The sequence below is a fragment of the Ptychodera flava genome, chromosome 17, assembly GCF_041260155.1.
Source record: "Ptychodera flava strain L36383 chromosome 17, AS_Pfla_20210202, whole genome shotgun sequence".
Classification (NCBI taxonomy): domain Eukaryota; kingdom Metazoa; phylum Hemichordata; class Enteropneusta; family Ptychoderidae; genus Ptychodera; species Ptychodera flava.
In genome coordinates, this window is record NC_091944.1 from 24,504,096 (window position 1) to 24,518,596 (window position 14,501).

At 40.0% G+C, this 14,501-nt stretch overlaps 1 protein-coding gene across 2 annotated transcripts in view; it reads right to left on the reverse strand.

Moving 5' to 3' along the window:
- Positions 1-14,501, reverse strand: part of LOC139115847 (adenylate cyclase type 8-like) — a 59,064-nt gene that overhangs the window by 34,185 nt on the left and 10,378 nt on the right. For both annotated transcript variants that reach the window (XM_070678240.1, XM_070678239.1), the window contains exon 2: positions 5,064-6,949. In XM_070678240.1, the coding sequence (XP_070534341.1) occupies positions 5,064-6,935 (1,872 nt within the window). In that variant the 5' untranslated portion in view covers positions 6,936-6,949. The remainder of the gene's footprint in view (positions 1-5,063; positions 6,950-14,501) is intronic.

A 14,501-nucleotide genomic window follows, 5' to 3' on the forward strand; every position in this document is an offset into this window, starting at 1 on the left:
GAAACATACTTGTACACAAGATTAGGCCAGAGAGCAACACATGGAGGACCAGGAGACTTTCCAGGAGAATAACTTATTAAAGAAAAAATTAAAGATAAGGTCACCATGTTCAATTTTCTAGATTTTCATATTCACGTCATAAAATAATACAAAAGTAAAACTTTGAACAGTAAAGACTAAATGAAAAAATATGTGACTAGATGGAATTATTTATTTTTTAACCAAATTTGCCATTATTACACCCAAAATTTCAGAGATGAAAACATTTATTTGACGAAATATTTTAACCTTCCAATATTGTCAAGTTTGAGTAGCATCTAATTCATATATGTCTTGTGCTTTTGAAACAAATTTGTGATGGGTCACTGTACTCAGTTTTTTACACTATGGCAATTAGCCAGAATTCACAATTTTCATACTCTCTCATGATCATCATTTTGTGTGCTCTTCGGCAGCATCAATTGACCTGGCCAGATTTAGATTAGCTTAAGTTGGCTTAGACTGATACTGTAAATCCAAAAAGTTCACTGATGCATTTTAAAATGAATCAATTTAAAAACTTGCCTTAGAAATATGACTTTACAAAGTACTAATAACAGGTAATGTTGAACATCTGCAAGCGAAACGGCACAATACGTGTTTATTTTGTCTGCGCGCACATCCTTTACAAATATGCGTGCTTGTGATAGTGGGGGGGGCTTGAAAAAAATTGATCATATAGAGGGGGAGCATTTAAATTTTTTAGGGTATTGAGGGGGGATCTGAAAAAAAAAGATTTTAATCACGATTCCTCCAGCCCCCGGCCCTAATAGTTATTTGTGAACGCAGCCTTACGCCGAATGCCTCGGCGATGGCGATGACGATGTAGCTATACTTGTGATCGAATATCTTACACTACTTGTATTGGCAATTCAAATTACGTGAGCGTTATTTTATTGCGCCATTCAACTGTTTGCACGTCCGTCCCACTGAACGACCAAATTTAGTCACATTTGTCCAGCCGGCATGTAAGTGATTACGTTCACCACGCAAAGCGAGTATCCGTGACGGGTCAACGGTACTCTTGAGGTACAGTTACATGTAGACGAAAGGACGAGTAAGATATCGTTAAAGACAAGGGGAAGAAGAACGAAAGAGAGACTAGCGAACAGGCACATGGCTACGCGGGGAATCGATGACAGCACCACAAGACAACAGATGCCGACGTATTATGAACTTCTGCTCAGATATTTCAATTTCGAAGAGTGTGTTTTACCTCCCTATCGCATATTCAAAGGATAATTCTGCTTCGAAATCGATTCATATAATATTTAAAGCGACAAAGAAAAAAGCCCTTTTCGGTTTTTGTTGCACAGACAGTCTGTCTCCTGGAACTATCAACTATTAACACAATAAGCTTTTCTTGGATGAAAGGCCCGTTAATTCCAGTTCTCCGTATCACGTGATATCAAAATATTATATTTATGAGAGGTCAGACTTTTGAATACTACTACTTATTATAAACATACTAGCCTTTCATTGAATGTAACAGCATTGACTTTGGACGTGGTTGGCAAGAAGATCGAAAGTTCTGCCTTCATTTTGAATTTCCCGCCATTTCAGAAATCTGGTCATATCACAAGAAAAACAGAGGATATACCATGTTAAGGTAGTATGCGCCACCAAAGTGAAAGACTTAAACTTTTGCTCCAATTTTCCTTCAGGAATATTCAAACCATTCTCTTTCGAAATCAAGAATAAAAATCGGGGGTCACCGTGCAAATTTTGGTACTAGAGAAACAAATTACCAAAGATTTACCGATATTTGAAATTCAAAATGGCCGCCACCCCTGTGTTAACTCTATGGAGAAAAATAAAATTTTCGATTTTTGAAAAACTAAGGCGGTGAAAAGTTTCCTTGTACCAAGAGCTTTAAAATGAATCCCCATAAGTGGTAGATCAGAAAAGAATTGTAAAAGTTTGATAGTCCGAATATCTGTCTGCGAGGCGCACTCTCCGTCACCTCAGTGCAGAATATACAAATGGTTGAAGCAATGTTGCTACTGTTAGGATTCAAGTGCACCATGCAAATGACTGTCTTTGTTTTCTTTTGGGATTTGTTTTGAGGCACATTTTATGAGAGGGTGGGGGTCAGTGATACAAGTGGGCCACCCGTCGGTCATTTGCCTTGCACAAACTTGCGCAATACATCGTTGTAGTTGATGAATTTATTACTTCGCTTCGTTGTGCAAAGTTTTAGTGATCAACAGACTGACGTCATACACCGGAGATAACTCGATTGAAGTTCCCCCAGGTACAATGCTACGGTCGCCGGATATATTTTCAAAATTCAACGATACTTTAAAAGTTATACGTCGGGATTTTTTCCATCAGTGATGATTCTTCTTCTTGTTTACAACAGTTTCAAGCTGGCAAGATCGAAGTCATGAAAACGGTATCGATCGCGCACTTCCACAGACGCATTTCACACAAAAGAGTGTAGACTCTTTTCCTGTCTGTCAATGTGAGTGTACTGGTATTTTCACACCCGTTCGCTGGTTCGATCAAAGGGCATGACCTTCTTGAAATGTTATATTATGAGGTCAAAGGGCATGACATTTCTTGAAATGTGTTATATTATGAGGTGCTATTTACTTTATCAATTAAATTACAGGGAGGGTTTCCATCGTGTACGTGCATGAGCTCAGCTTAAAAAAATCAAGGTTCACACACATTTTGTGCTTTAACTGCAATCTGTTTTGGTTTATGTCACGGATTTAATTTTTGAAAACTCTGCTATGAGTAACCTAATGTTATGATCACATACGAAGGACAGTTAAGGATATTCACAGCTTTCTGAAATGTGGGACTCGTAACACCAACTGGGTGATGCGTGTCATTCAAACGCCACGGTAAGTGACGTCATCCTGCTAACTCATTAACGCAACGGCGCTTGCCATTTTCAACTAAATTGCATTTTATTCAGGTGCAAGATAGAGACGACTTTTCACTTTAGTATCGGTTGAGAACCTCTTTTACGCTTCACACAAGACACAAAGTGACAGCGAGCGAGCTAAAAATTGTAGTCATTAATTTTGACCGTTAAAATTTGGAAATTCTGTCATTTTACACACTACCATAATACAATACATTTGAATTTCGTGCCATTGATATCACTAATTTTCTCCTACTAACGAGCTAGGACTGGTTGTTACACGCCTTAGCTTACGTCTAGCCTTGACCAAGGATATAGTATACCAGTTGCTTTTAAGCTATGTCGCGGAAACCGAATGGCTGTTATTGTAGAAAAGCTTCGCTTTAATAGGAATTGACAAGCTGAAACTAATCAAATCTGATAAATGAAAAATAAACTACAACGCGAGTGGAGCCCTTTTTTGTCGGGTCAACAGCAATTGACAGGTCACTTCATCTACTGAACAAACACGAACCGCGCTCCATCGTGTGAGAGATCGCTTTACAAGGTAAACAATCCCTATAGCAGTGCCATTGAGTTCCTTCGTTATCATTGTGCCGTGTTGCAACGGTGCGATGATCGCAAAGAGCGAGAGTAACTGGAGACCATCAACTGGATCGTCCAGGATCTCGTGCCTTGAAGCTAATTGTCAGTCGCTTTCTGGAGAGTTTTTTGCAGGAGATGAGACGATTTGATGCCTTGGTTAAATATTCGTATAGATCATCTCCTTGATCCTCAAAATCAGTCAATTTTTATACCGATTTATAAAGTTTTAATATTTTTTAAATAGATTTAAATAGTTATTTTAAAATTCCTATAACATTTTATCATATGCTATGGAACTCTTGCGTTTTATCCTGACGTGAGCCGTGTTCATTGTTTGATTTGAACAGTATTCGTGTCAATTGACTTATTAATCTTCCTTTTGCGTCATGAGCGGTGGCGCCTTTTAAATTCTCCATTTTTGACTATGTTCCGACACATAACCAAATAACTAAATAAATAAAATGAATACAAATAAATAAATAAATATATGTTTTATAATTGAAATGAATGCAGAGACATTGTGAAAATATTACGACAAAATCAAAAATGTTTAAAGGGAAACCGTCGTCGGAACTGCGCCTGTGCGAGTTTCTTGTTTACAAACAATGTATTTCGTGCACGATATCAAGATGCACCACATCATCATAGCTGCATCATTTAAATTATACAATGTTATGACAGACATGTTTTAACTGTCATCAATCACCATCGTACCTTGGATACAGTGTTTACATAGGTCGTATGGGTCCCATACGACCTTCCGACGACTGTATCCGTTTAAGTCAAGTCCGTAATACATGAAGGGACTCATGCGACACTGTCTGCAGACAGAGAAATGTCCCGCCTAGCGATCAGCGGGAACACTGATAAAGTCTGTAGCCATGACAGTAAATTATATTGATATGTTAAGAACGAGAGAGCGTTATGAGAACCTCAAATAATTGTTGTAGTTCTAAAATGTATTCAACAGTATTCGACCCATGTCCTCCTTTGAAAAGTCATAATGTTACGAAATATACTCTGAGATTTTGAGTCTGAATTGGACTATACATGTTATTTTTACATATATATGTAACGCATATCTTTTTCTTCACATGCATACATACATACATACACCCATATATATATATATATATATATATATATATATATATATATATATATATATATATATATATATATATATATATATATATATATATATATATATATATATATATATATATATATAAACAGACACTACACAACACGACAGTACAGTTTTGATTGTTTTGAAAGATTTTATCGATCTAATTACTTATGCCCTTCATTAAAGAAAAGAGAAAATGAATACATTCGGAAAAGTCACTATATGAGGTCGAGAAGCACTTAAGCTGACTGCAGTCGGAGTCTATAGATTGAGTAATATTGCGCAAATTACTCGTATCCCCAAGGACCACCTGTTGACCGTGTAACAATGGTTTTGAGCGCATGCGTGTGAAGCAATTAGTTATTAGAAAAGTTCACTTTTGGAAAGAGATGTGGGTTAGCTTTTTCAGGTTTATTTTAACATCTTTCTACTCACCTGTCTGGCGCTATAATCCTTTCCCGACATGTCCACCCGTACTCCCTGCACAATTAAATGTACCAGCGAAGTGACGGTTCCGGCGGGGACAGCCCACACTAGCGACAGCGGCAGCATGGTGTACGTCACAAACACCGTGAAGAGCACATAGAGAATGCCGTCGGACAGCGTGGGCTCCGAGGTGCCGTCCACGCCGTGTGTCAACCCCAGCACAGACTGCAAGGTGAGCAGCGCCCAGGTTGCCAGGCCTGCCCACCGTAAAAACTGGATAGCGAATTTCTTCCACTGGACCAAGACGCAGAGAGTCAGGCTGGCGAGTAAAGTCACACCGAAGATAACACCCTGCGCGACGGTCAGGCTATTTGAGGTCAAAGTCAGATACAATATCAGCATTATCAATTTGCGTAAAAAGTCGACGCTGTTCAGACACACGAGAGATTTTTGACGCTGTCTCAAAAAATAGCGCTGGTACAAATTCTCGGCCTCTTTACAACGGAACCATTTTCTGAGAGTCGGGACGATGACTCCTCTGTGCACACAGCCAACGTCGACAAAATCCTCATCCTCTATGTCCGAGTTTACCTGGTTGTCCTCAGAGGTGAAACTCTCCACGTCCTCGGACACTTTCCTCATAACTGAGCGTTCCTTGACCTTGAAACTTCCGGTGCGATGCGAGATCTCCTTGTTGAGTTCCTGGATGTAGTCATCGGTGACGGCGATCTTTCTGCCGTTCAGGCTGCCGTCCAGTGCCCGTTTGGCTTCCATCTGCAGCCGCCTGACGGCACTCTGCCAAAGTAGCTTCTTGGGGCGATAGTCGCTGGCCACCGAGCTGGGACTGCCGATATCGAAGATTGAGGCCAGCGGCGGTTCGGAAGCGGGGACCGGGGTCCCCGGCAAGTTGACGGATGGGTCCGTGTTCTCGGCATCGTCCCTTTCCTCGTCATCCGTTAAACATTTTGCCATTGGTAGTGTTGATTTCTGGACCTTGGCACTGCCGTTTCCCGACATTTCAGCGACCACAGTGTGTAATTCGTGCTCCGTGTCTAACGTCTGTTTTTTTCTTCCGATCGCGTCATCTGACAAATCGCGTGGTGTCGATTCACGGACGAGATCGCTGCAGTCTGAAGCCGTGTTGACCTTTTCATTTCTCTCGCCCTCTTTCTCGTTTGACGTTTGCATATTATGGTCACCATGGCAACAATCTCCAAAGTCGATTTCGCTAGATGGCGAGACCGTCACAGGATTTGTGATGTCATCTAACTTGATAGTAGTGTTGCTCTTATCGGCACGTGCGCCAGCTTCAGTATCTGCTTCTAGCGCAAGTGGATGTGTTTCGTCACAAGCAGGGTCCGGATCTGCGCTTCTGCGGCCGCACGTTGAATAGTGTTTACTTATATTGTCACCTTTTAAGCGACAAAGTTTTCCATCCTTGTCGGAGACATTTAGATCGTTTCCCTCCTTCAAATACTCACGCTCCAAAACATCATCGATACATTTCGTCGGATCTCCACCAGCTCCACTCGCGCTTTTATCCGAATCACGTGGATTTAACAAGGCAAGATCGGCTCCATCCTGCGCGAAGTCTGTCGTCCAGGCGTCCTTTTTTGGCGGTTTCTGACCTCTTGCACCGCGTCCCTTCCCCCGCGCGTCTGCCCGATCGGTCGTCCGCGCAAGTCCGGCGAGCTCTATCGGATCGTCCGTCGCCTCAGCCGTGGCCAACGCCACAGAGGACACGCTGTCGGTGGCGCTATCCGTGTGAACCAGCGCTCGGTGAGAATACGCTCGCTTCGGTGACGCGCGCGGAGAGGTAGGTTGAACTGATGTCGGTGAGTGCGATTCCGAACGTGAAAAGGCGGTTGGCTGATCACCCATGACGACTACACAGACTGTAAAAAAGGCGAAAACAAAAGAGGAGTTAAGAAAAAGATCAATCTATGAGGGCAACGTAAAAGTCTTTTCATCGCTTAATTTCGACATGGAATGCATATAAAATGGAAAAAGTGTGTATTTCTGTTCTCTGTGATTTGAGATATGGAGAGAACATTACTTGCACAACGCCAACAATAGGTCAATAAATGAGAGAACTTCCTGATCAGAAAAAAAATTATGACCGTACCAAAAACTATCAATGCCTTGGAGACATTTATTCAGGTGTATAAAACTTAACTTTGAATCAACATATAGCCAGTCTTCTCGAGAGACTGCCACGGATTGTGCAGTTTCTTTTGTTAATGTATTGCAATTATGAATTGCCCTGAGGTTTTTATTACTTCCAATTCGCTCGGTTGTACATTTTATTCTTTCTCCCTTCTTTAATGGACCCGACCGCGTTTGTGCCGTTCGTTCAGCGAATTAGCAAAATGGAGTAGTCACCATGGTGATCAATAGACCGTGGTACAGCTGTTACGGACAGTTTTCACATGTAGGGTGTTTGAAAATACACGCGCCAACCTTGCGGCGCGGTGTTGGTTTCTCAAAATGAACATGGCGGCGCCCTCCACGGCAGCAATATGCAGTTTGTCGTTCAGTGATGAAGCCTGTGTTCAGTCGTTCTCATACTGATGATTCTATGTATGTATGTATGTATGTATGTATGTATGTATGTATGTATGTATGTATGTATGTATGTACGTATGTATGTATGTATGTATGTATGTATGTATGTATGTACATGTATGTACATGTATAATATGCATGCATGATATATACAAGAACCTTCATTTGGTAGTCTAAGTAATACAAGTAAAACATTGTACAGATCAGAATTGGTCGGTGTCAATGAATAAAAAAAACGTAATTCACTCGAGATACTACGAAGGCTTTACAGGCTTGCGGTTCAAACAACCTTAGTTTGGGAAACGCTGAGTAAATTTGCTAAGCCGTTGTGTTTTCCCCTGTTGATTATCAAGTTGAAATAGAGGGTCATATTCCGCTATCTGGTAAATTCGGTCGATTTTCAAAATCACTATAAAAAAAAAACATGTTCCAAAGGCTGATATGCTGATTTGACATATTTTTGACCTTGACCTAAAAATTTGGAGGGGGAAGTAGAGCTGTTCGTAACTACCCTCCCTCTGGCATACGCGGAAAATATGCCCTCCCACTGAATTATGATACTCACTGCCCTCCAGTATCTATTGTCTGGTGTTTCCCCACTCCTCCTAAGTTCAAGCTCCCCGCTGCTCTCTCTCCAAAGCCAAAAGTTCCCCATTGCCCACTAGATGTACATATTCCCACATGCACATTTCATTTAAAGAACTGTTTGTCTATCGCCCAGTGTGCGTACGTCCAGTGCGTGGATCCAATATATATTCCTGTTCAGTGTATAAAAGCTACCGGACTGTTAGACTGTTCCTCCTAGTCCCCTGGCTTTTATCGAGCATACACAGCAGTTACTGGCTAGCCAAGTTACAGTACTGGGCCATCGTGTTCACCCAATGATCTACTTGCGCGACAGACGCAGAGCTATATTTGGTAGATTTGGACCATAAGTGCGTACAAGTGTGGCAATTCAGATCAACGCAAAAACCATGCGAGCTGTCTATATACTTATCATTTCAACCTTGGAACATCGTTCCCCTCTAAGTTAGGCGCTTAATCTACCCTCCTAAGCTCTATCAACCATGGCATTCTCCTCCCTCTACCTATTTTCCGGTACCCACTCACTGCCAGAAATTTTTGCCCCGCCCGCTGAAAAAGTTGAAATTTTTTACCCGCCAACTGTAACTTTTTCTCCCGCCCCCGCCCGCTGAAAAACAGCGCACGAACTCCCAGCTATTTGCACGAACATATTCGTTGGCGGCACCTGGAGGATACAAGAAGCTTCAACCTTCATCAACTATTCTATCCCTAAAAAGTCATAAATTAGCTGTAAATTTTGCTAAGGGATGGACCATTAGACCTTGGGAGGGGGGTGGTCACAATGAAATTGTGAAAATTTTTTTTTTGCTATTGTAAATTTCTGAAATTTTTTTTTTCCAATTGAGATTAGCTGTGCAAATTTTTTTTTTCAGAGTAAATTTTCAGATTTATAATTTTTTTTTTAGTTCGTCGCTGTCTGAAGATAAAGAGGGCAAAGATGTGGTGCCAAGCGGCCACGGTCACGGGGGGGGGGAGGTCAGGAGAGGGGTGTCCCCCTGCTGCTGTTGGAGCTTTTGAAAAATAGAGATTAAAATGGTGTTATTTGGTGGCACTTGGGGAGTATTTTTGCGGGGGAGGTCAGGAGGGGGATGTCCCCCCTCCTGCTGCTGGAGCTTTTGAAAAATAGAGATAAAAATGGTGTTATTTGGTGGCACTTGGGGAGTATTTTTGCGGGGGGAGGTAAGGAGTGGGTGTCCCCCTCCTGCCGTTAGAGCTTTTGAAAAATAGAGATTAAAATGGTGTTATTTGGTGGCACTTGGGGAGTATTTTTGCGGGGGGGGGATGGGATGGTCAGGAGGGGGTGTCCCCTCCTGCCGTTGGAGCTTTTGAAAAATAGAGATTAAAATGGTGTTATTTGGTGGCACTTGGGGAGCATTTTTTTTGGATTACACATCTTCCTCTGAAACATGGTCTTCTTGCTCCTCAGTAGCTTCCTATAGTTTTGAAAATTGACTATTTTGGTTTCCTGGCTTCCCTTTCTACTGCGTGGTGAAATGCCTACATTCACCCCACCAAACATCATGCATATCCCATGATTTACAATTGATTTTGACAAGCTGAGAAGCTAAAATAAGCTAAATAATATAGTTAAATTTGCATATTTGTGTTTTTAGAGCAATTGTTGCCCTTTTTTGATCAAAACATCTATTTCTCTGTAGCAGCATGTCCAAATTGATTGGATGTGTATAGATGTGTTGAAATTTCAATATTTGTCTTTTTAGGGCAATTTATGCCATTCATGGTCAAAAAATCTGTATTCTCTGAAAGGGGTTGTCCAATTTCTTTGAAATTTGCTACACAAAAACGATTATTCATGCAGATTTATTCAGTATTTGCTATCGAGAAACTTTCAAAGTTCAACCCTTTGTGTGTTTTTGTGTTGGGATTTGTTGGATAGATGGCATTCTACGTAGTGTATTGTTGAATGTTAAAACATGTGTTGCTGTTGTTTTTTGAGGCTGTTTTTTGAGAAAAAAGAATTGAAAATGCCTTTTTAAAAGCAAAATAATACATAATGACTTGATATGTTGTTTTATCATTATTGACGTGTTTCTACTTGTTCACCCATTCTTGCATTCATCGCATTGCAATAAAATGCTGTGAAAAAAATGAAACTGATGTGGCCTGCATCTGTTTACCTTGATCTTAAAAGGCAAATACAACTTTCTGTCTTGACAACCATACCATAGTTTCAATGTTTTACCTAGTGTACCTGCTTGGTTTGAACGCAGGAAACAAGTAGAAAACAGGCTCTATAATTTCATAATTTTCAAGTGATCAGAATACAAAAGTCCTGAAAAGATAAGATAAGTACAACTTCCAGTATAAGGGATACAGTCACTCTAAATGTATAAATTAAAATTAAAAATGTGCCAGGATGATGTACTAAAAAATACAGAAAGTTGCTTTCTGTCGGTAAAATCTAAAAAAAATTCAACATTTTAAAGACTTTTGCAGATTTTTTTTATGCCTTTGTCTTCTTATTTATTTTTTTTTTATTTTGCAAACTAGTTTGAAATTTTTTTTTTTCCTAACTTTCTGCTCTGAAATTTTTTTTTTTCTGTTTTTGACCACCCCCCCTCCCAAGATCTAATGGTCCGTCCCTAAGCAAGTGGTTTGCGCTAATCCCGATTGCTGATGAGGGCGCCATTCGAAAGCAACACAGCCTGAGTTCATCAACTGAATCGACGATCACCTACTGCATTCACTCTAGAGTTACTAAGAGTGAGGCAGTTTTAGGTAAGCAGGAAAAACGGAGACATGTGGGTGTAGAAAGAAAAAAACAGGAGACAGGAACGGTGACAAATACTAGGAGAACAATTTGTAAAGCCTTAGAATCAGAAAGGCGGATTTGTACACTGAATATAATATCATGAGAAAGGATCATTGACTTGTGGTCATAAGTGTAATATTAGGTAAGTTCTGGGAGAAGATAACGATGAGCGCACATTAAAGGTACACTGTCACCTGTTCGAATTTTGGCACAGTTACCATGGAAAGAGAAAATCTAACCAATCACAGATTTTAAGCGGGTGGCCGCTTTTAAAACAGCGCCCTCACATGGGCATTTTGAATACCAAGGAACGCCCCTTTGACCATATATGGGCATATTTAGATTACAGGTGACTGTGTACCTTTAAGGACGAGGCGGAAATTCCAAGTGTTTATTTATGATGATCTGTACATGCATTGTGTCTGACGGAATCCTGGTATTGTCATTGGGCAATGATCTCATAGCACAGTAAATGTTGGAGTTTGTTTCGTGACAATCTTAGCAAACTTTAAGTAATATAAGGGCCTTTTTGTCGGGGACAAATAACAGTTTAATTGAACTTTGTGTAGAATATATATCCTTGCGCATCCTCGATGCGATTCATTCAGCCAATCATGAGACACTTCAGTGACTTTCTACCAATCACCATGGACTAGAATTTCCCGCCAAAATGTTTCTCTCTTCGTGTCTTTCTATCGCATTCTTTGCAAGCCAATTTAAAGGCGCGTTTAGTTTGGCACAGTTGTTGTTCAGTTTCTACTTTCGCCCTGTCAGTGCTGCAGTAAACCTTGTGAGCTCATCTGAAATACACGATTGTACGATGTTGTTTCTTTTCGAAGTCAGGCTAGCAACCTTGCTCATAAAACCCCACATCGCGACACTTTTGTTGCACGCGCATCTCGCTGCTTTTTGCGCGTTACTTTACACTACAGTTACGCATCATCCTATAGTGGCACAAAGTTATCCGAAATCATTATACTTCGAACATTTCCATTAGTTTTGATCACCTGACGATATTTCTTTACAGGTGATCTTACATAAAGGATTGTGAAATGAACTATTTTACAAAATATGTGCGTGGTTTCACGGTTACTGCCTGTCGACCGTGACTAGCGCACAAGAAATATTGTCTTTCTAGGGAGATTCCACTGGGCCGAGCAAACTGTTCACCATAAATCAAATATTCACGGCCCCATTGGTACTTAGCTCAGGTTCAAAATTGCCTTAAAGCCGCGACAGATTTATTTTGTTATGTATTTTTTGGATAAGATGGTTTAAAATCAAATGCAACTTTTAAAAAATATCTAACAGAAGTGGCTACGAACGCATAACTTAGATTTTAATAAAAGAATTTTCGAGTTGCGACTCTAATATGGCCGCTGCTGGTAGAACGCGTAAGTGCCTGGATTTAATCGACACCTAGGATTGAAATATTGCTTAATAACGGGAATACAAAGCATCTCCGAAAAGATTGGATGATACTTAAGTCTGTAAAACGCAAAAAAGATAAAGCTGACGGGCTTTAAGGTAGTAGGTGCCTCATAAGTGACAGACTGAATCTGCTGCCCAAACTTTCCTCCATGAAACTTTCAACCGTTCTTTTACCAAATTAAGAATAAAAAAATCAGGATTAACGTCCGAAGCTTGGTACTAGGGAAACAAATCATCTAACATGTACAATTATTTGAAACTCAAAATGGCCGCCACCACTGTGTTAGCTCTACGGGGAAAATACAAAAAAATCTGTTATCGGAAAAAACCCAAAGGTGTAAAAGTTTCCTTACACCACGGGCTTTAAAATGAGCACCCCAGGGGTAGATCAAAAGAGAATTGCGGAAATTTGAGAGTCTGAATATGTCCCCGAGGCGCGTTCTAGCTTAAATTACGGAATTGCACTAGACTTGCCGTGTCAGAATTTTGCCAATTCAGATTCACATAACTCACCAAAAGAGCCTTAAAACGGCAATGCCCTCCGTGCACATTAAACCTTACCACTCACTGTGGAGAACGCCTTTCTTGCATGTTGCTCTTTTTAAAAGAAATTTGGAACATGACACATAAGGGGTTGTCAACATATTATGGTTGACCTTCAAATACATTAGAGATAAAGCAAACATTAAGGATAAGAGGGGGTTCCGCATTGCTCTGAAACTTAATCAAATGGTGATATTTTTCATCAAGCACTTCCCATCCAGGCCAAATTTTTTAACGAGCACAATCAAATTTCGAAAATTGCGTGTACGATTTAGTCACAATTCCACATATAGTAACGCACACAGATGTTTGTGCTAACTTTCAGGGCCAGTAATTCTAAATTTTGATGATTTTTTTTTCATTATTTTTATTTTGTATATCAATTGCAACTTCTCATTCTACTCCCCAAAAAATGTTGAAACACCCCATATTTAATTTGTCGACTTAACGTCCATATGTGTAACACGCACTATTCTTGTTTATATTTGATTCTAGTCCGGACCAGAAGTCACTTTCAACAATAACAATGCAGTTTACGCGCACTGCGGGCTGAGTTGACAAGTATAATACTGTGTATATTAACATGCATTTGGAGAGTAGAAAAAAGAATTATGGTTCACACTTCAAAACAAAATTGGTGAAAAAAAAAACATCAATAGTTAGCATTACTGGCCTTTTACATGTAAATGATTCAAGCCCCTTTCCCGGATTCGACGACCAAGAGACCAACTAAAAGACAACTGTTTCTACCAATAAGGCCGTTTGGTTTAGTTTAGAAAGCCTAGAATTCGTGATTTTGTCGAATATGTCATTTAGTGGCCGTTAAGCAGACTTAAAAATTTTAGCTTCGATATATGATTATTACACAACTTAATATTTTAACAATCTGCCTTGTTATAAACTACAATCTCAGGTCGCGTTATCCAATTGGTTTTTCGAGCTACAATTAGGATCTTAGCCTAAAGCCAATATTTTGGGCTGAAATCGCCTCTTCTGGTACCAATCAAGCCCACCTATGCATAAACATGGCATTAACTCGAAGACATACGCTGAAAAAAACAGATCGAAGATTTCTCTATTTTTATTAAACACGAAAAGGCGAGAGCGGAATACAAAGTTGTCAATTCTCCAAGGCGTTTTTACCATGTTATAATACATATATTTTCGCAAGGTGACAAAAAGCCGCCAGCGTTTACAAATATTCACTCTCAAACATTTGCAATATTTTTTTGGCCTACGACTTGTGAGGGATCATTTGAAGTTTACCGGCTCAGTTTTGTGAAAATCTGGAATATTATTTTTCCGCATAGAGATAATACAGGAGATTGAGGCCATTTTGAATTTCAAATATCGGTAAATGTTGCACTTTGTTTCTCTAGAACCAAATTTTGCACGGTTATCCCCGATTTTTATTTTTGATTTTGAAAGAGAATGGTTGAAAGTCTGCTCGAAGAAAAGTTGAGCAAATATTTAAGTCCTTATTTTCTAGTTGCGATTACCTTGAATTCAAAGTTGTCTAATGCAGATATCCTTCATGGATACGCTTCAAT